Below are 19129 nucleotides of genomic sequence, written 5' to 3'. Positions count from 1 at the left end.
TCCTACAGCCAATACCGCCGTCAAACTCCCGACTGCTGTTCTCTCAACCTCAGTTAAAGCCAAAGCTAGGGCTAAGAAAGACGCAGAGCAGAAAGCTATTGCTGAAAAAACATCCGGTGCGGAAAAGTCCGTCAGTGAAAGTGGATCTGGAAAAGGAAAAGCATCAACTGAGAAGGAAGGAGACTCTATGCAGGTAATGTTATCAGTTTCTAGTCTCTTCTAATAGCTTCTGTAATTGATTGCCAGATTAGTCTCATAATCACTAGACATCAGATGTTGTCCTTTTTTGTTACACACGTTAGGCATCAGATGAATTCTATAGAGTTGTTTAATCTGAGTTTCAGTTTTAAGATCAATTTGGATAGTTATGGTATTAGTTTCAGGTTTGGGTTTTGAGATGTAGTTTTTTGGCAGTTCAGTTTATTCGGACTGTACATCCCTACATTTCTGTCTCTTTCGAGTCTTTATTTTGTGTTTGGACCAGCTGTGTTTTGAAAGTCTTGTCTCCATGAACTGTCAGGTCGATAGCACAGCAACAGTCGAGAAGAAAGCTGCTGAGCCAGAGCCAGCGTTTGAGATTTTAGTGAACCCAGCTCGAGTAGTCCCAGCTCAAGAGAAATACATAAAGTTACTTGAAGACAGCAGATACGTACCAGTGAAGCTAGCTCCATCAGGTTTCGTTCTTCTCAAAGACTTGCGTCAACACGAGCCAGAGGTTCTCTCCCTGACCGATGCACCAACTTCAACAGCTTCTCCTGCAACCGGTGCAGCAGCAGCTGCACAAGGAACCACTGCCTCGGCTATGGCCGTAGATGACGAGCCACAACCTCCACAAGCCTTTGATTATGCTTCATAATTGTATTCTCTTTTAAAATTAGTTGGAATTTGTTGTTGGTTTTATTGGTTTTTGTTGAAAGACAAAAAGCAAAGAAAAAACATATCTTTGAACTTTGAGATACTGCTTCTTGTCATTTGCAATTGGTTTCGAGTTCAACTACGATCTTGTGTTAGGTACTTTTCTTTTTTTATTACAATCTAAATTTTAGTGTCATTTTAATTTCATTTGGTTGAGTTCAATTACGAGTGATGTTTTCATATAAATAAGATCTTTGAGGCTATGACAAACGCGCAAAATTAAATTTCATATTAATTCTATACATTTCCAAGTATGTATGTAAACTAAATGGAGTAATTGCCAAGTCTCTATGGTCTTTCTTTAAAAATCTTTGTAGGGTCCTTAAAAGCATGTGAGTTTTGTATCAAACGTGTTTCACTACGTAATATAGCACTAATCATCTCAATAATTTATAATCCTTTAAAATATTAGGAGAAGTGGAATGTGTCATTTATATGACAGACACATGCTGATGGTTTAATATTGGAATGCATATTTTTAAGTTAAAAAATAATAGGAAAGTACATTAACTTATTTGTATTCTCCCTTTATCCATTAAATTGACTTTGCTAAGATCATAGCACTTCTATTTAAAACAAACTGATACACAGAGATAACAAATTTAAAATTCCTATATCCACCAAGTAGATGAATAATCTTATATTTTTTCTGTAATAATCAATTTGACTTGTTTTTAATCTTATATTCTCCATAAAGTCATACACCTTTCTTTTCTCCATTTTTCTCCATAATCAAAGTGAGACAATGGAAAAATTCAATCCAAAAATGAAAAAGACTGTGAAGAAACGAGCTCCAAAGCTTTTGATAGAAATCTTACCTACACCTATGTTCTCTATGCTCCTTTTGCTTCACATCAATCAAATCGCAACCTATCTCTTTCTTTCCGACAAAGATAACCCAAATATCACTGTGAATGATAAACAAGGAGGAACAGATACTTGCGCCGGAAGGTATGTGTATATCCACAGTCTTCCAAGCAGATTCAACGACGATCTGATCAAGAACTGTGAAGCATACATCGAGTTACGCAATAAGTGTAAGTACCTTGTTAACTCTGGCTTTGGTCCACGGATCTTGGAGGACGATCATAACCATACCACTCGAGTTTTAACCATCGAAACTGGTTCTTGGTACTCTACGAACCAATTCATGCTCGAGGTTATATTCCGAGAGAGAATGAAACACTACGAGTGTTTGACCAACGATTCTTCCATCTCTTCTGCGGTTTTCGTCCCGTTCTATGCTGGCTTCGATGTGAGACGCTTTTGGGGATATAACGTGAAGCTCAGAGACGAACTTTCTGAAGATCTGGCTCGATGGCTTAGGGAGAGACCAGAGTGGAAAAAAATGTACGGGAGAGATCACTTCTTTGTCACGGGACGTGTTGGTCGGGATTTTAGAAGGGTTACTGATCAAGATTCAGATTGGGGAAACAAACTGATGCGATTTCCTGAATTCGAGAACATAACGATGTTATCCATTGAGATAAATTCTTGGAGAAACGAGTTTGCGGTTCCTTATCCAACTTATTTTCATCCAGAGAGCCGAACCGAGGTTAAGAGATGGCAGAGGCAAGTGAGGGTGACACGTAGACGACACCTTTTCTCCTTTGCCGGAGCTAATCGGCCTGAATTGAAGGAATCTATTAGAGGAGAGATTATAAGACAGTGCCTTGCGTCACAAGGAAGATGCAAATTTCTTGATTGTGATACATCAAGTAAAGACTGTAGTGATCCGGTCAAGGTAATGGAGGTGTTTCAAGATTCGGTGTTCTGTTTACAACCACCAGGAGATACGCCTACTCGGAGATCGACATTTGATTCGATTTTAGCCGGTTGTATACCGGTTCTCTTTAGCCCGGATTCGGTTTATAACCAGTACAAGTGGTATTTTCCAAAGGACCATACAAAGTATTCGGTTTACATTTCGGAGAAAGATGTGAAAATTGGGAAGGTTAGTATTGAGAATTTGTTGGCTGGTATTAGTGAGGAGAGGATTTTGAAGATGAGGAGTGAGGTTGAGAAGATTATACCAAAGATAATCTATACAAAACCGGGGGCTGTTGGACCGGAAAAGATTGAAGGAGATGCGTTTGAAATTGCAGTGGCTAGGGTTCTTATGAGAGTTCAAGATGCCATGGATCTGACAACTACATAAATTTCTTAGGAGAATAATATAAATTAGAAATGTTATAGATTGCAAATTTATAGTATAATGACTAGTATACAAGATATATGAGCTTATTGCTAATTTGTTTTGAGTTAGATGCGAATAGTCTAATATGATATCATATCCCGATCCACACTCATGCGGGACAAAATGTCAATTTCGTTTATATTTACCCCAACATACCGAGATGAATATTTAGAAGAGCTATCATTTTAAGGGTAGTGTCGACATGTATGAAGAGTACATTTGCATTGAAACTTTGTTAAATTCAGCAACACAAAATGTAATGTATTAATTTAAATGTTCAAATTATTATTATTTTTATATGTAATTAGGGTGCGTATTTGAAAAATTGAACAAGGACTATAGGTTTTATTTTATTTTAGAGCCGATCATGCTCGAAGGGTACACTACAGATTACCAAATAGTACAGAGACGAATCGAACCACATTAATTAAATACACTTATTAAGCTAAAAAATTTGCATCTTTTTCACAATCCACTGAGATCCAAAAATTTAACTAATTGTGCCATTATGGTAGAAAATTAACAGTCAATGAAAATCTTTTTCACAAACAAAAATTTCTTATTAAAAGATAGAAAAGCTTAACTTACCTAATTAATCAGAAAATTAAGAGGAGATTTATATTTCGTACCAAAACAAGAAATTAACATTTGTGCTCAAAATTAATCTTTTTTGGGGTACAGATTAAAAAAGCTTGCATCTTTTACTTTGTACCCAAAAAAGGTTATTGTTAAATTACAATTTCTTTTTGCTATTTATGTAATCTTCCAACAAAAGGAAAAGAATCTTCTTACGGTCAATATTATAGACAAAAATGAAAATTTTCCTAGTAGTCATATTATTTTCTAAATATTATTTGTGGAGTTCAGTTGGGTAAAAAGAGTTGAGATCTCTCCTTTGACATATGTGAATCTTTGCGTGTCCAAGATGGAAACTTTGTTTTTAGAAAGAGTAATAATGTATTTGAGTATAATCCTTTGAATTCAATTCACCATAAATGGCAAATATCTATTACTTTGTTTGGAAATGTAATTAAAAAAATTGAAAATTTTCTTCTTTTTAAAGATCTCATATTTTTAATGTTAGATCTCATAAAGTAATACCAAATGTATTGTCACAAGTAAAAAAAAGAAGAAGATGAAGAAACAAGTTCCAAGGCTTTGGGTTGTCATCTTAGTTGCGTTTGTGTTCTGTCTTTTCGTTCTGTTTCAAATCAAGAAAATAGATTTGATCGAAACAAATCTCCGAATCACTCATCAAGTAAACAACTTCTTCATCTCCATCGGTGCTTCACATAATCAAACTCTCACCAGAAATACGGATGAGCGTGATGGAATCAGAGGGAAGCAGCCTAAGGAAGAAGAAGAAACAGATACTTGCGCCGGAAGGTACATCTACATGCACAATCTTCCAAGCAAATTCAACGACGACATTATCAAAGACTGTCGTCCACTCATCAAATGGTTCGATATGTGTCCATTCATGGTCAATTCCGGGCTCGGTCCACAGGTTTCGGAGTCCGATAACACCACAGCAAAAGTCTTAACCGTGAAAACCGGTTCTTGGTACTCAACGAACCAATTCTTGCTCGCGGTTATCTTCCGAGAGAGGATGAAACACTACGAGTGTTTGACCAACGACTCGTCTCTAGCCTCAGCGGTCTACGTGCCCTTCTACGCGGGGTTCGACGTGGGCCGTCATCTCTGGGGGTACAACATAACGGTGAGAGACGAATTGGGGATAAAACTGGCTCAATGGCTGATAGAGAAACCCGAGTGGGGAAAGATGCACGGTCGAGATCACTTCTTTGTAACCGGACGGATAGCTTGGGATTTCAGAAGGGTTCGCGACGAAGATTCAGATTGGGGAAGCAATCTGATGACATTACCAGAATTCGCAAACATGACAATGTTAGGTATAGAAACAACTGCTTGGGCTAACGAGTTTGCGATCCCTTATCCGACTTATTTCCATCCAAAGAGCTTAACCGAGATTTGGAGATGGCAGAGGAAAGTGAAGAGGGTGAAGAGGAAATATTTGTTTTCGTTTGTTGGAGGTCCAAGGCCTAATTTGGGTGGATCTATAAGAGGGAAGATCATAGAGCAGTGCCTTGCATCTCACGGTAAATGCAATTTTCTTAACTGTAATGTTAATGACTGCAATAATCCGGTTAAGATTATGAAGGTGTTTGAAAATTCGGTTTTCTGTTTACAACCTTCGGGAGATTCGTATACTCGGAGATCGATATTTGATTCGATTTTGGCTGGTTGTATCCCGGTTTTCTTTACACCTGGTTCGGGTTATAACCAATATATTTGGTATTTCCCTAAGGATTATACCAAGTACTCGGTTTACATACCGGAGAACGAAATGAAAAATGGAACGGTTAGTCTCAAGTTCGTCTTGGGTATGATTGATAAGGAGCGCATTATGAGGATGAGGAACGAGGTTGTAAAGATTATACCGAAGATAATATATACAAAACCGGGATTGGTTGGACCGGAGAAGATCGAAGATGCTTTTGACATTGCAGTGAATAGGATTCTTGATAGGGTAGTAATGGTTAAGATGATGATGGAAGAAGGGAAAGATCTTCAGAGTGAACATTCACAAGTAAAGGATTTGAACAGGCTCGAGGTTGTATGAAAAAAAATTGGTTAAGATATTAAAAACTGCTTAAGACATTATAGTTTATGAATGCACCGTCAAGATTATAGCATGTTGAATCACATTTCAGATGCTTTTTGTGATTGTAAGTACATTTCATCAATTTTTTTTTTGAAAGGATGCATACATTACAAGTTTACAACCTTCTAACTTTCTCGTTCCTATGGAGCAACCAAAAAAAACGATATGAATAGTCTCTCGGAAATATATATATAATTTAGAGACTATAATAGTTGGATTTTGTTGTATAAATTAGAATGTTTTGAACTTACGACAAGACAATTTGACTTTTCGTTCTAAAGAATTTTGATAGCTTAATCATATATATAAATAGAAGATATGTAACTAAAACCATACATTCAAGGTCATATATACATGAAAAGTGAAATGAATAAGCATATCACACACATTGTGTCAAAAGACATTAGCTAGGAATCAATTCAAGTATTCAACAAATAATATTCTCCACATTAGGAAACAAGTCAACAAGAAATATTATCCTTGGAACTCTAATTCACTATAATCTACATCAATTCATGAATGAAGGTTCAACCATTTGATTTTGACATCTAATTTCCCGGTTATTGAATTGTGTCTTTTGTGTTACTTGGTGACATCATTTTTTATTTTCTTTTGTTAATATAATAATATTGACATGATGAGTTTTGTGGTTTGTAAAGTATGTGGAACTAAACTTTCACATGATTATTTTGTTTTTTTGTTTCATGCAAAAATCATTATTAATACTTAAAGCTAAAATATGATTGGTCTTACAAAATGCTGACCTTACCCTATTACAACTCAAATTTAAAAATTCAAATGATTGACGTGAAGTTTTCGAAGGCTTGAGAGCATATTTGGTACAACATACATCAAGTTGAAATGTGTATCACGAATATCCATCTAGTTATAACAAAATATTAAAATAAAATGTCAATTCATACATGATTGGCTTTTCAATGGAATATCAACCAATCACATATACACTTTCTCATAATCTATTTATTATATAGGTAATGTATCAAAAAAATTCTAAAATACATGTAATGAGAATAATATGAACTAAGAGTAAATAAATAAATCACATTCACATAAACCTGCAAATAAGTAAGACTACATTCATATAAACTTATTTGGTTATTTTGACGTCAAAATAATCTCTACCATCTTCTTTATTTTTGCTAAAAAAGCTAAATTCAATTATTATAAATTAAATATTTGATTTTTTGATATAATCAATAAATTGATTTTTTGATATAATTATTTATGATTAATACTCATTTTTTGAAGTGATGTGTATATATCAACGCTATGAAATCTACTTCGGACATATGGTTGATTTAGTAGTTCTTATTTCTTTCAAACATAGTTTATGTTATTGAATGCAATGACATTCAGATAATTGGTGCTGTTAAGATTTAAACCCTTAACCAATTAGCAATTCATGATTAAACTCCAAATTTATAAATAATGATTAAGCTCCAAATTCAGAAATCAATGATCCCGATTAAAAAAAAATATATATATTTTTCTGGTACCGAGACCTGCTTACATATATCATGGAAAAAAATATTCAAAGATTTTCGGTCTTTCATTGTTTTTAGGAAATTTGCAATTCTCAAAGTCTTAATAAACAACAATCATAGTAATTTCATAATCTAACAATATGGCAAAACAGTGGAAAACAATTCAAGAATATATTAAATCTACACATGTGTCTCAGTTTATCATCGGAAATATTTTCCTCTAATATATTTGCCTCTAAAAATATTTTATTAACCTTTGATAGGAATTGGAATTTTAGTCTCTATCAACAAATCAATTATTTCGTACTGGTTATCCCAATTTTGACCAATTATTCTATTTTCTATTTTAAAGTACATATAAAAGTTTATCTTATTATATAAAGTTTGGTTTTCAAAATTAGCTATTAACAGGATTGTGACACGTGTCAATTATATCGATAAGATGTTGACACATATCAGTTCTAAGTTTACAAAAAATATTTTTAAATAAAATAATGTAAAAGTTCTAAACCTATCCTGAAAAGAAATAAATATAAGTAAAAAAATATTGTTTATATATTCATAAAAAACATTAAAAATAATTTTAAATTTATTAAATTATAAAAATAATTCTGTGAGGGAAACTCTTTTTTGTTAATATACATTAATTCAGAAAATGACAAAAAAATTTCTATCCTATTGAAAAACTGTTAATTTTATTTATAAAGTTTGAACCTTCTCATCAAATCTCGAGATATGTCAAAACTGTAATTAACATGATAGCCACATGTTCAACTAATTGATAAGGTTTTAACACATATTCCATAGTTTAAGCTCTTTTTAAAAAGTGGCATTGGAAAAGAGCTATATTTGAAATTCCTCCTTTTAACAAAAAAATTGTAAAACTATAGCTAAATCTTATGGATTTGAGAGGATTTGTTTAGTTAAAAATACAGAAATGTCAATCTCATATTTTTAGGTGGGATTTGAAAGAATTTTACTGAAAATCATATCAACTTCCCTAAAATTTATCAAAATTCCAAATTTCCTAAATCGCATTAAATTCTCCAAAATCATGGTTTCAATATACTCCCATAACATATATTTAAGACTTCAAACTCTAACTTTCTATGCTTAAATTTATGTTTGGTGTTATTAAATTTTAAAGTATTATTTACATACAATTTGTAATAAAAGCTGCTAAATTTGTAAACAAAAAGACATATATAGATTAACATGTACTATATCACAAAGATTAGTCTAGGAACAATCTATTATTAAATTATTGAGCTATCCGATGTTACAATTTTTTCACATTCAATATAATCTCATTCACATAAGAATATATAAAAAAAACTACATATTTGAGAAGATATACGAATACTTAAACGAAAATTAATTAATTATATTTAAAACAACTTCGGTAAAGAAATCATCACGAGGAAAATCGCACTTTAGTTGGGGCGGATCGAACGGTGTAACCCGCTCTTTAGAAAATACCCACCCGTTTAGTAATTCGGGTAACATCTGACCCGGAAATTTCTCTTTCTCTGTCTCTCTTTCCTAAAGTAACAAACTTTAAATTTTTTCTGAAATCAAAATCTGTGTGGACGAATCATCCCCTGTGAGAAGCCTTCTTCAATCCTACGCATCGTTCTCTCATTTCACCGATTTGTTTCTTGCCCTTTTCCTTTGAACCAAATCATCTCCACGTGATCGGTTTTGCTTTCCTTTTTTTTTATACAAAATTAGGGTTTTTGATTTTGTTCTAATCCGATTTCAATTAAGATCGGTGATGCAATTAGAAGGCGTGTGATTTAAAAAGATCTGAAGACTTGATGCCAGGACTTGCGTTGCGTGGGTTCCGAGACAATTGTTGATGGAAAGAGAAACAGAGCCAAGTTTGTCGGAAAATTCGAGAAGAAGCGATCGAGAAGATGTGAAGATTATAGAGTGGGAAGAATTCGACCATGAGCTCACGAGGTTATGGAGTCTTTCTTCTGCTCTGAAGTTAGCCACAGAGAAGAAGCAAATCCTTCAGCCCAAACTTGAGTCTCTTATTCAGGTTTTTCTCTTTACCCCTTGTGTTTTCTTTTGGGCCATTGTCTGGTTTTTGATTCATTTCTTAGTTGGAAAGCATATATTTTTACTAGTGGCATTGTCTCAATTTTGAGTACCTTGTTGGAAAGCATAGATTTTTATTTGTGGCACTTAATTGTGTAATTGATGCACTACTTAGCATTTGAGACTTTTGACCATTAGAAGTTTATTGTTAGAAGTTTCTTATCTCTTGACTTTATCCACTCAATGAGCTTTAATTGATTAGCCCGCGGATTAGCGGGCGGCTAAATTTCGGGCAGGTTAGTACTGAATCATTGAGACGCACTAATGAGCTTGAAGAAATGCGTCAGAGGCTGGAAGCAAGAAAATTGCTGGTGGACAATACATCAGTTGCTTGCAAAGTTACTGAGCAGGATGTTAAAAAGAAAGAGGAGCTTCTTAGTACAGAAGTGAGATCTTTGCTAGTAGGCGGCACAACTCTTTCCATCGCTAAAAGCAAATTGCAGGTATTACCTCATTCAATGCTAAATAATCTTCTTAGGAAGACAAATGCATCACTCTGTACATTTTCTATTGGGATCTTGGTGTTTCGATATTTAAAATTAGTTGTTTCACATGCTTCTTTGTTCCTCATGTTCCATTGGCCCCATCTTTGTAGTACATTTTTCATTTCTATCTGCGTTTCCTGACTTAAGTTTTCTTCGTTCAACTGTCTCGTAATTCTATTATGAGTAAATGATTTGTTGATAATTGCTTCGAGAAGGCAAACTGATTTTCTGCAGTATTTTCTCCATGCTCTGACCAATTGGTTAATCATTGAATCATAGATACTCAGTTTAGCTTTTCGTGTTTCCGTCATAGGAGTCAAACTGCCAACTAGAAGGTGAAAGTGGTTATGCACATCTAAAGATTGTAACGAATAAGCTGAGAAAGAGGCAGCAGTACATGATATCTCAAGTTTCATTTATATATCCCTTGAAGATTGAGGCTGGACCTTCACAAGACCAAGAACTGGAATCATTTCCAGGTGGCAGTAGATTAGGTCAGTTGTATAATTCGAGTATAAGAGCTTTTAAGAATTTATAACTTTTAATGCATGCCTTTATCTTGACTTCATTCAGTCTGATATTGATATCAGGACTAACTTTGCCTTTGTGGTCGAGTGTTTGACCAAAGTTATAAATTGCAGCATCTTACCTTCTTGTCATGCTTATTTATTATCTACGGCTTTTGTAGTAACTAAGCCTCTGAGTCAAGGATCCGTGAGAATTCTGGGGTTGCCTTTTAGTATGGCCCCGTTTACAAAGATGAGCTTCTTCACCGACAAGAAAGAAGTTCAGAAGTTGGCAACTGCCCTAGGATATGTAGCCCATGTATGTTCCGTTCTCTTTCTTTACCCGATTTACGCATTAAAACTTGCTTTATACTTTGATTTTTTTGTGCAGCCTTAAATCTCTCTGCTTGGTTTTCAGGAATCACTGCTCATGAATTCGAACTAAATTATGTTATATTGGTTTAAAATTCTTGGTAGAAAAAATACTAATGGCTTCCATACTAATGGCTTCCATACTAATGGCTTCCTGTTTGGGTTTTGCAGGCCGTGTCCCTAATAGTTCCTTACTTGAGAGTGCCTATTCGTTATCCTTTGCGCCTTGGTGGTTCGAAAACATACATTCGAGACTATGCACCTTACATTGAGCCTTCATCATCAGACATGTCTCTAATTTCCACTCTTTCCCAAAATTCTAAATTCGTAGAGTTCCCTCTGTTTCTGGATGGTCAAGATACAACTCGAGCTGCCTATGCTGTCTTTTTATTAAACAAGGTTGGTTAAAGAAAGTTTTCGGTTTTGTTCCTCTTCCTGATGCTTGAAACAGAACAGTGCATAGTTTGCCCCTCCCCTCATCTAATCATAGTTATCATATCACAGAACATTGAGCAACTCTTAAACTTTGTGGGGGAAGATAGTCTAGGACCACGTCAGGTTCTAGCAAACCTGAAGGAGCTGATCCGAATCATCCAATCTCCAGATTATATCAATTATTTATGATGATAATGATGATGATGATGAAGAAGATATCCAACACTGTTTTCTCCTCATGTAGATCGATCCATTCCGTCTCACACACTGTTTTCTCCTCAAGTCAGACACTTTGTGGAGGTAAAAAGGTCAGATTATTTATTTCGTTAGATAACTTTTTAGACATGGAACTCTTCTCCTTAGGATGAGACTCATCTCTCTAAGTTTGATGTTTTTTGGTTTGGAGGAGAGACGGGCAATAAACAAAAAGCAAGCGTAGTCTATTTTATACAGTTCTTTTGAAAGTTCTAACAGATGTATTAGTTTTGTTTTTCNGTTCTAACAAATGTATTAGTTTTGTTTTTGTTTTTCCTTTTTTTTTTTTTGGTTTTTTTCTTTGTATCATTTCAAATATGTTTGAATTTGTAAGTTAATAATGAGCCTGTTGCATGAGTCAGTACAAATTTCAACGTACTGTTGGAATGTGTAACGTGTGAGGTGTGATGGATGATTCAAAGGCAACAAAACACAATAGACCAAGGGTAAGATGGGAAACTTAACAAATGACAAGTAAAAAAGAAAGAAAATGGACCAATAAGAGTGTTAGACGAGGATTGTACTTTAATGTTCGCTCAATTACTCTTCTTTACTTTCCATCACTTTCTCAACTCTCCTCTTCTCAACTCCCTTTCTCTCTCTCTCTCTCTCTCTGGAACCCAGCAGAAAGAGAGTTGTGTAAAAGAGTTAAAGGTTTAGGTTTGTGTTCTCTCAAGAACAACGATGGTGAGCTCCTCAGACACGACGAATACGATCTCTGTTTCTTTTCTATCAAAGAGGTCTCGATCTCCTGAACCACCCCATCAGAAGCTCACTCTCAAGGTCAAGAACCAACAGGTCCATTCTTTATCTTTTCTACATTATTTATTTTTATTTTTATTTTTCCTCTTCATCTGACCAAAATTTACAAAACCCCCACCTTTGCTTTTTTTTTTTGTACAATTTTTTTTTGTGTTTTTAATATTTTCTTCCTTAAAAAACCTCTATATATTGACAAATCCCTTTATATAAACGCATTTTTTTTTAAAAAAAAATTTGGGGGAGGGAACAGGGAGCAGAGGATATATACAAAATTGGAGCTCATGCACATCTAAAGAAACTAATGACTGCTTACTGTCGAAAGAGAAACTTAGAGTACAATACTGTCCGATTCCTCTACAACAATAAACCCATCAAACCACGACAGACTCCTGCTCAGGTCTGGTCTCATATTTTAAAGCTTCTAGAAATTAAACAGTTGTTTTAGTTAATTAAAATATAAATAATTTCCACAGCTGAGGATGGAAGAAGAAGATGAGATCTTGTTGGTCATGGAACTAGGCGGTGGCGGTCCTTACACTCCTTGTTGAGATCTCGCCGGAATTCATCCCCCTGGAAAGAAAAAGAAAAGAGAAGAGGCGCTTTTAGGGTTTCTTTAATTAGAATTTTAATTACGACCACTTTGGTTTTTGTTATGTTGAATCTCTAAAGTCTTTGTCTGAAACATTGTTGTCCAGTTGTTCATTTTGATTCGTAATATTTTTAGATTTTGAAGGAAAATTAATTATTACTTTTTTTCTCTCGGTAAAATAATTTGGTCTTAAACTCTAATCTAAGAACCGGTATATTGACAATACTTCAACCGGTTAACAACGTAAACCGGGAAATAATTGGGATTGATTTCACGTTCCCGTGACTTCACCAAATCAGTATGGTAAAGAGTAAAGACTAAAAAAGACTAAAGAGTTATATTATCATCTTCGCTGCAACAAACAAAAACATCTATGTGTGAAAAATGGTGGTAAAATGTACAATGAAGGTGTCCCTTTTCGTCATTTTGGTTTCCACTGTTACTACTATCAGTGTTCATGGTTTCTCTACGACGCTTGAAGGTCCGTTTAAGCCCGAGACAGCTCCGCTCGACCCGAATCTTAACCCGGTTGCATTCGACCTGCCAGAACCAGACCCGAGTTTCGTACAACCCAATTCGGAGTTTCAGCCTGAACAAGTCTCTGTCTCTCTCTCTTACAGCTTTGACTCCGTCTGGATTTCTTGGGTCACAGGTCTTTCTTTTTTGACTCTTCAACCTTTCTTCTTTCTTTATTTTTGTTTCCCCGTAGATTTGGGTATCTATCTACTAAAAAGGTCGAATCTTTATACTTTAAACATTTCATTAAATTAAGTTTTGAGGTTCATTGTTCCATAAAGTTGTAATCTTTCTGAGCCAAGATTTGGATCTAACTGTGTTTGTTCCAACATCAAGATTTTTGTCTTAAAGTTTCATCTTTAGCTTCAAGAAACTATTTTCTTTTTTTTTTTTGTTCTTTCTATTTCTGCATTTGTCAGAACTCTGAAGCAAGGTTGTTGTGAATTATTACTACAGGGGAATTCCGAATCGGCGAAGAAGATTCTCTGCCTCTGGATCCTAACTCTGTGCAAAGCATAGTTCAGTACCGTGAATTTAATGTCGTTACTAGAAGCAGATACGCAACAGGTCATTCTATTGTTTATAACCAACAGTATCCTCCTGAGAATGGTCTCAAGTACTATACTTCAGGCATCATTCACCATGTTCAACTCACAAGTCTTAAACCAAGCACATTGTATCGATACCAATGCGGAGACCCGTCTGTATCAGCGATGAGCAAAGAGTATTACTTCAGGACAATGCCTAAGTCTACATCAGAGAATTACCCTCACAGAATCGTTGTGGCTGGAGACTTAGGTCTTACTTACAACACATCAACAACTTTGAGAAGTATTCTATCTAACCATCCTGATCTTGTGGTTTTAATTGGAGGATTCAGCTACGCTGATACTTATCTCACGAATAACACTAAACTACATTGTAGTTCTTGTCAATGTGGCCATAATGGGACCAGTTCTGATTGTGATTATTGTTATTCTAGTGGAAAAACTTATCAGCCTCGCTGGGATTATTGGGGAAGGTAAATGAAGATTCTTGATTTATGATTGTGAATCCTTTGGTGGTTTTGAACACTAAATTATTGGTGGGGTTTTGATGACAGGTTCATGGAGCCACTCACGGCTAATGTTCCAACCATGATGGTAGCTGGAGATCACGAGATTGAGCTGCAGATCGATAATAATTTGACGTTCAGTGCATACAGTTCAAGATTCACATTCTGTTCAAATGAAAGCGGTTCTTTCTCACCATTATACTATTCTTTCAACGCGGGAGGAGCTCATTTCATAGTGCTCAATTCATACACTCCATCTGACAATTCATGTAAAGTTTCTCCAGGTTTTGATTTTACTTTCTTTATGTTTAAATTGCGGTTGAAATGTGTTTCTAATTTTTCCTAGTGCCTGTTCTGCGACAGCTGATCAGTATACTTGGCTTGAAAGTGACCTGAGAAACATAGATAGATCAGAAACTCCATGGGTTGTGGCAACTTGGAGTCTTCCTTGGTACAGCACATTCAAAGGGCATTACAGAGAAGCTGAATCCATGAGGTTAATTCTTGAAGACTTGCTCTATAGCTACCGAGTTGATATCATCTTCAATAGTCAGGTATGGTGTTGTTCTGCGGGAGCGTTCATTTGCTTTTGCGGAACATGTTCTTCTTCACACTAACTATCCCACAAAACCTGAATTAGGTTGATGCCTATGAGAGATCAAACAGAGTCTATAACTACGCGTTAGACCAATGTGGTCCGGTTTATATATCAACCGGTGCAGGAGGAGCTGGGAAGCTGGACACTGATCATGTAGATGACCCAGGAAATTGTCCAGATGCTTCTCAGAACTACTCGTGCAGAGCCAGTGGCTTTAACTTCACGTTAGAGCCTGTAAACGATGAGATTTGTCCGGTTAAGCAGCCAGACTATAGCGCATACAGAGAGAGCAGCTTCGGTTTCGGTATGCTAGAAGTTACTTAGATCTCTCTCTATTCTGTATCGCTTGATGTTCAAGTAACCTACTGAGATTAGTTCCTTGGGGGCATAATCGTACTTGAATCTATTGACTCCAAATCAAAGTTTTTGCCTTTTTACACATGAACTCAACCGGTTCTGTTATTTTCTCCGATTGAACCAGTTCCAGAGTGCCAACCGCTGATACTTACTTTTGGCATTTTGTAGGTGAAGAATGAGACGCATGCATTGTGGAGCTGGAACCGGAATCAAAACGTGTACTATCTTGCCGCAGACATTATATATATAGTACGTCAGCCTGACATGTGCCCGGTTTACAACTAAACCAACTAGTTAGATGATTTTTGTAACATTCTTACTGTTAACTATGCAATCCTCATCTGTAACGCAACTTTGGTTAGAAGTTATAACTAGCACGGATCTGTTCGCTCTGAACTCAGAATCATTTCAGTAGCAATTCGCTATTAACACAATTCGAGTACGATTCTTTATCATTTTATAACGCAACTTGTGTATGGCTTTTAAAAACAATATCTGAAAACAAAAATACTTTAATAACTTTCCAAACAAGGCAAACTGTTATAGTCATATTTTAAACTTAATTGTCAAAAGAGTCAAATTCACCAGTACAAACTGTGAAGAACGTCAAAACCCTTATCTTGTCCTTTTCACCTATATTATAGAAAGAAACTTTCCACCTCTGGGATTCTCAGATACGTTCGTAAAATAAGATATAAGCTTCAGAACGGAGAACTTCTTCAAAAGAAACACGTCGAACCCAAGCATCGCTTGCGTGATACCATATTGATGCGTTAGGTTCTTTAATATCAGACTCCCTCCTAGCCTTGTCACCACCTCTAATGTAAGCAATATAATGACCTCCTCTCATTGTCCCTCGATGCTCCACTAACCCAGCCAACCTATAAACCGGCTGGTCTTTTTCGGTCAACCTAAAGAGGCAGAATTTATGATTGTTCAGACCAAATGTGGCAAAACATTAAAGGAAGAGATTCTGCTAACTAAGTCTATAGAGAAAATAGGCATTTACCTAGTTTTATCCATATAATGGCTAAGATCGAGGTACTCTTTGAAGTCAACATGGCCACGTAACTTGCTTAGCCTGCCTCGAGCATCTTGGCTAAACCTTTTGAGATGTATAGTCAAGACAGGTGGTGCCTTGTTTACAAGTACCCTTTTAGTAGCAGCTCTTTTTACAATCACTTCCTCAGAATCTACTGCCTTGTCTTCCCAGTTTTCACATTCATAGCCACTGGCTGGTTGAGAACTGATGGTTTCTCTACCGAGGATAGGAGTTTCAGTAACATAAGAAGTAATTGGATCTTGCTTTGCATCTGAGTCTCCCAGAACTCCATCATCTATAGCGTTTTTCTCTTTCTTGCAGTTTAGCAATTCTATGACTCCGGCTTTACAGTCGACATCTATACATTCATCAATAGCCGATGCCGAACTAGCTTCATTTTCATCCACCCATCCATTGCTCAATCCTACTTTAGCTTCTCTCTTTTCTCTCAACCGCTGGAGTTTTAGGTTCTTCGAACAATTCTCACAATGCCAAGCATTGTCTTCTGACAAAATCTCAGGCTTGGTGAACTGAGCCAAACACCCATCTACAGACACTGGTGAATCCGAATCAGCAACAACTTCAGGATCGGAGTCTCTGCTAACAGCCATAAAACCAACTTCAGAAACTTTAGCATTAGATGGCGGTCCAAAAACAGGTCTTTCAGGGACGTTATACATTCTGCTAATAAAGTCAGCATAATCTCTGTCTTGTTTATTGTCACAGCTCATGAATGATGAATAAGCTTCACCCATACCTGGCCTAACTGTTTTCTCATTACTGCTCATAGCCATAAAACCCGCTTCAGACTGATTTCGGTCGGTAAAAAGGTCTTTCAGATATCTCAAGCTCGTCAAGAAATCTGCGAAAGTGAAAAATGTCTCGTTCATGGTAACCATTCACGTATGACGAGGAACCTTCACCCTCACTTGCTTGAACTGTTTTATCATTACTGCTGACAGCCACAAAACCAGCTTCAGAAACTTTAGCTTTAGATGGCAGTCTGAAAACAGGTCCTTCAGATATCGCAGGCTCGTCAAAAAAACTGCTAAAGTCAACATAATCTATTTTTGGTTCATGATCACTGCTCACGTTTGACGAGGAACCTTCACCCTCGCTTGCTTGAACTGTTCCATTATTACAGGAGATGTTAGTCTCATCGATTTGTACATGGTGGCCCCTCACATATGATGAAGCCCCACCTTTAACTTCTCCAACTGTGTTATCATCATAGGATATGTCATCTTTATAAGGCATGTACAGAATCTAAGAATCTGCAACCATCAATGGAAGCTCTTCATCAGCCAATAGATTTCCAGATGAAGAACTTTTCCCTAAATCAGGATAACCGCAAATTCGAGGCTCATCATCACTCTCTGAGGAAATCCCACTTGCATCTGTGTCTTCATCAGACTGTGTATCTTCTTCATCTGGTACAGTTTCTGGTTTTGCAATTCCATCATTATCATGCATCAGCGTTTCTGTACTACCTACCAAAGTCTGATTAACTCCTTTAGCCTCAGTTGATGGGGCGGTATCACTAATATCACCTTGTTCGGTATCACTAATATCACCTTGTTCGGTATCACTAATATCACCTTGTTCGGTATCTAGTCCAAGAATATCCTCCAAAAAGCTATCATGTTCGCCTTGTTCGGTATCAGATACTGTTGCAATACCAGAGACCTGGTTATCATCAAGGGTCATAGTAGAAGGGTTCTCTAAGATGGGAACAGTGGAATTGTGATCCGATGCCGGTTTAGCTGACACAACGTCTGAATCTTTGCTGACTCCCCCGTTATTACCAACCTTTTGTTCCGGAGAAAGGGTTTGTTGCTTTTCAGGAGGAGATCTCTTGGACGGAATAGGTAAAGAGAGATCCAGAAAGGGTTCAAACACTTTTGAGGAATGCCCACATTCCATACAAGAAACAGTGCTTGAAATTTCACCTCCAAATATAGAATCTATGAGAGTAGGTTTCTGATGTGTAAAACTGTCATCATCACTATTAGAATCACCAAGCTTTTGCCTCATGCTTGATTCTTCAAAGCTCAAACCGTCCAACAAATACCTTAGCAACTCGTGACTGTCATGCTGCTGATATCCCCTAAATCGGGGAGCCTGATAACAGACAGAAAAGAATAAGCCTTTTGGATTTATTGCATTCCTGAAAAAGCTTACCTTTGATTTTGTGTCTTCAAATAATTCCTTCAAGGAAGAAACGAGAGGCCCGCCACCAAACATATCTTCTTTCAAGAAGTGCTCACGTAATTGATCCAAAGAGAGAAGGTTCTGCATTACAGAGTTAAAGAAACATGTGTTCCCAAGGTTAACTAAACCTCTTACAGCATATCCATCTCTTGCTTCTCGTGTACCACCAGTGAAACCACCACTTCCTGACCATAAATTTTCAGTTTCAACTCTAGCTGAGGACGTGTTTGAAGATCGTTCTCTAATCAATTCCACAACTTCCAGCAACAAATCTTTCTTCTCACCATTCTCTTCTTTCTCAAAAGAGACAAGTGATTGGCATGGGAAACACCATCTTAACTGAGGATTTTCACACTGAATCACCAAACGGTGACGCGTCAACTCGAAGTGCCGCACAACATGACTCTGAGATCCAGTCGGCAAACCAACATCTCCACAGACGTAATAGCCACATTCCAAGCAAACCCAAATAGCCTTTCTAGCAGAAAAACAAAACCCGTAGTTTCCACTCATGCTCCACTTACTTCCTCCTCTCTTCACG

At 36.4% G+C, this 19129-nt stretch overlaps 7 protein-coding genes across 11 annotated transcripts in view; 6 read left to right on the top strand and 1 right to left on the bottom strand.

Annotated features, from left to right (window-relative positions):
• LOC104704253 (26S proteasome non-ATPase regulatory subunit 1 homolog A-like) lies at positions 5-1062 on the top strand (the record flags this gene model as incomplete). Its single annotated transcript, XM_010420369.1, has 2 exons — positions 5-193; positions 521-1062. Coding segments are annotated over 2 exons (525 nt in total), but the record flags the coding sequence as incomplete, so codon positions are not given.
• Positions 1400-3073, top strand: LOC104704252 (probable xyloglucan galactosyltransferase GT13). Its single transcript, XM_010420368.1, has one exon. It carries the CDS (start codon positions 1661-1663, stop codon positions 3071-3073), a length of 1413 nt encoding a protein of 470 aa, XP_010418670.1. The 5' UTR covers positions 1400-1660.
• LOC104700181 (probable xyloglucan galactosyltransferase GT12) lies at positions 4248-5889 on the top strand. Its single transcript, XM_010415653.2, has one exon. It carries the CDS (start codon positions 4248-4250, stop codon positions 5754-5756), a length of 1509 nt encoding a protein of 502 aa, XP_010413955.1. The 3' UTR covers positions 5757-5889.
• LOC104700179 (UV radiation resistance-associated gene protein-like) lies at positions 8858-11420 on the top strand. 3 transcript variants are annotated; one of them, XM_010415650.2, is made up of 6 exons: positions 8858-9347; positions 9643-9849; positions 10205-10385; positions 10580-10716; positions 10941-11168; positions 11274-11420. In XM_010415650.2, exons 1-6 carry the CDS (start codon positions 9162-9164, stop codon positions 11391-11393), a joined length of 1059 nt encoding a protein of 352 aa, XP_010413952.1. In that variant the 5' UTR covers positions 8858-9161; the 3' UTR covers positions 11394-11420. The 3 variants fall into 3 exon arrangements, with proteins under 3 accessions (XP_010413952.1, XP_010413953.1, XP_010413954.1); XM_010415651.1 differs by having other exon boundaries at positions 9255-9347; positions 9621-9849; XM_010415652.1 differs by having other exon boundaries at positions 9274-9347; positions 9609-9849.
• LOC104700178 (small ubiquitin-related modifier 5-like) lies at positions 11430-12982 on the top strand. 2 transcript variants are annotated; one of them, XM_010415649.2, is made up of 4 exons: positions 11430-11512; positions 12087-12257; positions 12472-12618; positions 12695-12982. In XM_010415649.2, exons 2-4 carry the CDS (start codon positions 12144-12146, stop codon positions 12767-12769), a joined length of 336 nt encoding a protein of 111 aa, XP_010413951.1. In that variant the 5' UTR covers positions 11430-11512; positions 12087-12143; the 3' UTR covers positions 12770-12982. The 2 variants fall into 2 exon arrangements, with proteins under 2 accessions (XP_010413951.1, XP_010413950.1); XM_010415648.1 differs by lacking the exon at positions 11430-11512 and adding an exon at positions 11707-11905.
• Positions 13179-15730, top strand: LOC104700177 (purple acid phosphatase 13-like). 2 transcript variants are annotated; one of them, XM_010415645.1, is made up of 6 exons: positions 13179-13462; positions 13783-14347; positions 14429-14649; positions 14744-14934; positions 15021-15293; positions 15504-15730. In XM_010415645.1, the coding sequence occupies exons 1-6, from the start codon at positions 13195-13197 to the stop codon at positions 15618-15620; spliced, it is 1635 nt and encodes a 544-aa protein (XP_010413947.1). In that variant the 5' UTR covers positions 13179-13194; the 3' UTR covers positions 15621-15730. The 2 variants fall into 2 exon arrangements, with proteins under 2 accessions (XP_010413947.1, XP_010413948.1); XM_010415646.1 differs by having other exon boundaries at positions 15021-15282; positions 15504-15595.
• Positions 15957-19129, bottom strand: part of LOC104704250 (ubiquitin carboxyl-terminal hydrolase 1-like) — a 3801-nt gene continuing 628 nt past the window's right edge. The window contains 4 exon segments of the mRNA XM_010420367.2: positions 15957-16246; positions 16345-17187; positions 17189-17951; positions 18057-19111. Of these exon segments, the coding sequence (XP_010418669.1) occupies positions 16006-16246; positions 16345-17187; positions 17189-17951; positions 18057-19111 (2902 nt within the window). The 3' untranslated portion in view covers positions 15957-16005.

The sequence above is a fragment of the Camelina sativa genome, chromosome 7 (genome assembly GCF_000633955.1).
Source record: "Camelina sativa cultivar DH55 chromosome 7, Cs, whole genome shotgun sequence".
In the NCBI taxonomy this organism is placed as follows: Eukaryota; Viridiplantae; Streptophyta; class Magnoliopsida; order Brassicales; family Brassicaceae; genus Camelina; species Camelina sativa.
The sequence above is the reverse complement of the archived record's forward strand: the minus strand, read 5'-3'. Positions and strand labels throughout refer to the sequence as shown.

Excerpts from the sequence above, each read along its gene's own strand:
- LOC104704252 (XM_010420368.1), top strand. The coding sequence starts at position 1,661 with ATGGAAAAATTCAATCCAAAAATGAAAAAGACTGTGAAGAAACGAGCT.
- LOC104700181 (XM_010415653.2), top strand. The coding sequence starts at position 4,248 with ATGAAGAAACAAGTTCCAAGGCTTTGGGTTGTCATCTTAGTTGCGTTT.
- LOC104700179 (XM_010415650.2), top strand. The coding sequence starts at position 9,162 with ATGGAAAGAGAAACAGAGCCAAGTTTGTCGGAAAATTCGAGAAGAAGC. Across the intron at positions 9,850-10,204 it reads TCGCTAAAAGCAAATTGCAG|GAGTCAAACTGCCAACTAGA; the intron begins GTATTACCTCAT and ends TTTCCGTCATAG. Across the intron at positions 10,386-10,579 it reads TCCAGGTGGCAGTAGATTAG|TAACTAAGCCTCTGAGTCAA; the intron begins GTCAGTTGTATA and ends CGGCTTTTGTAG.
- LOC104700178 (XM_010415649.2), top strand. The coding sequence starts at position 12,144 with ATGGTGAGCTCCTCAGACACGACGAATACGATCTCTGTTTCTTTTCTA. Across the intron at positions 12,258-12,471 it reads TCAAGGTCAAGAACCAACAG|GGAGCAGAGGATATATACAA; the intron begins GTCCATTCTTTA and ends GGGAGGGAACAG. Across the intron at positions 12,619-12,694 it reads CACGACAGACTCCTGCTCAG|CTGAGGATGGAAGAAGAAGA; the intron begins GTCTGGTCTCAT and ends TAATTTCCACAG.
- LOC104700177 (XM_010415645.1), top strand. The coding sequence starts at position 13,195 with ATGGTGGTAAAATGTACAATGAAGGTGTCCCTTTTCGTCATTTTGGTT. Across the intron at positions 14,935-15,020 it reads ATATCATCTTCAATAGTCAG|GTTGATGCCTATGAGAGATC; the intron begins GTATGGTGTTGT and ends AACCTGAATTAG. Across the intron at positions 15,294-15,503 it reads TCGGTTTCGGTATGCTAGAA|GTGAAGAATGAGACGCATGC; the intron begins GTTACTTAGATC and ends GGCATTTTGTAG.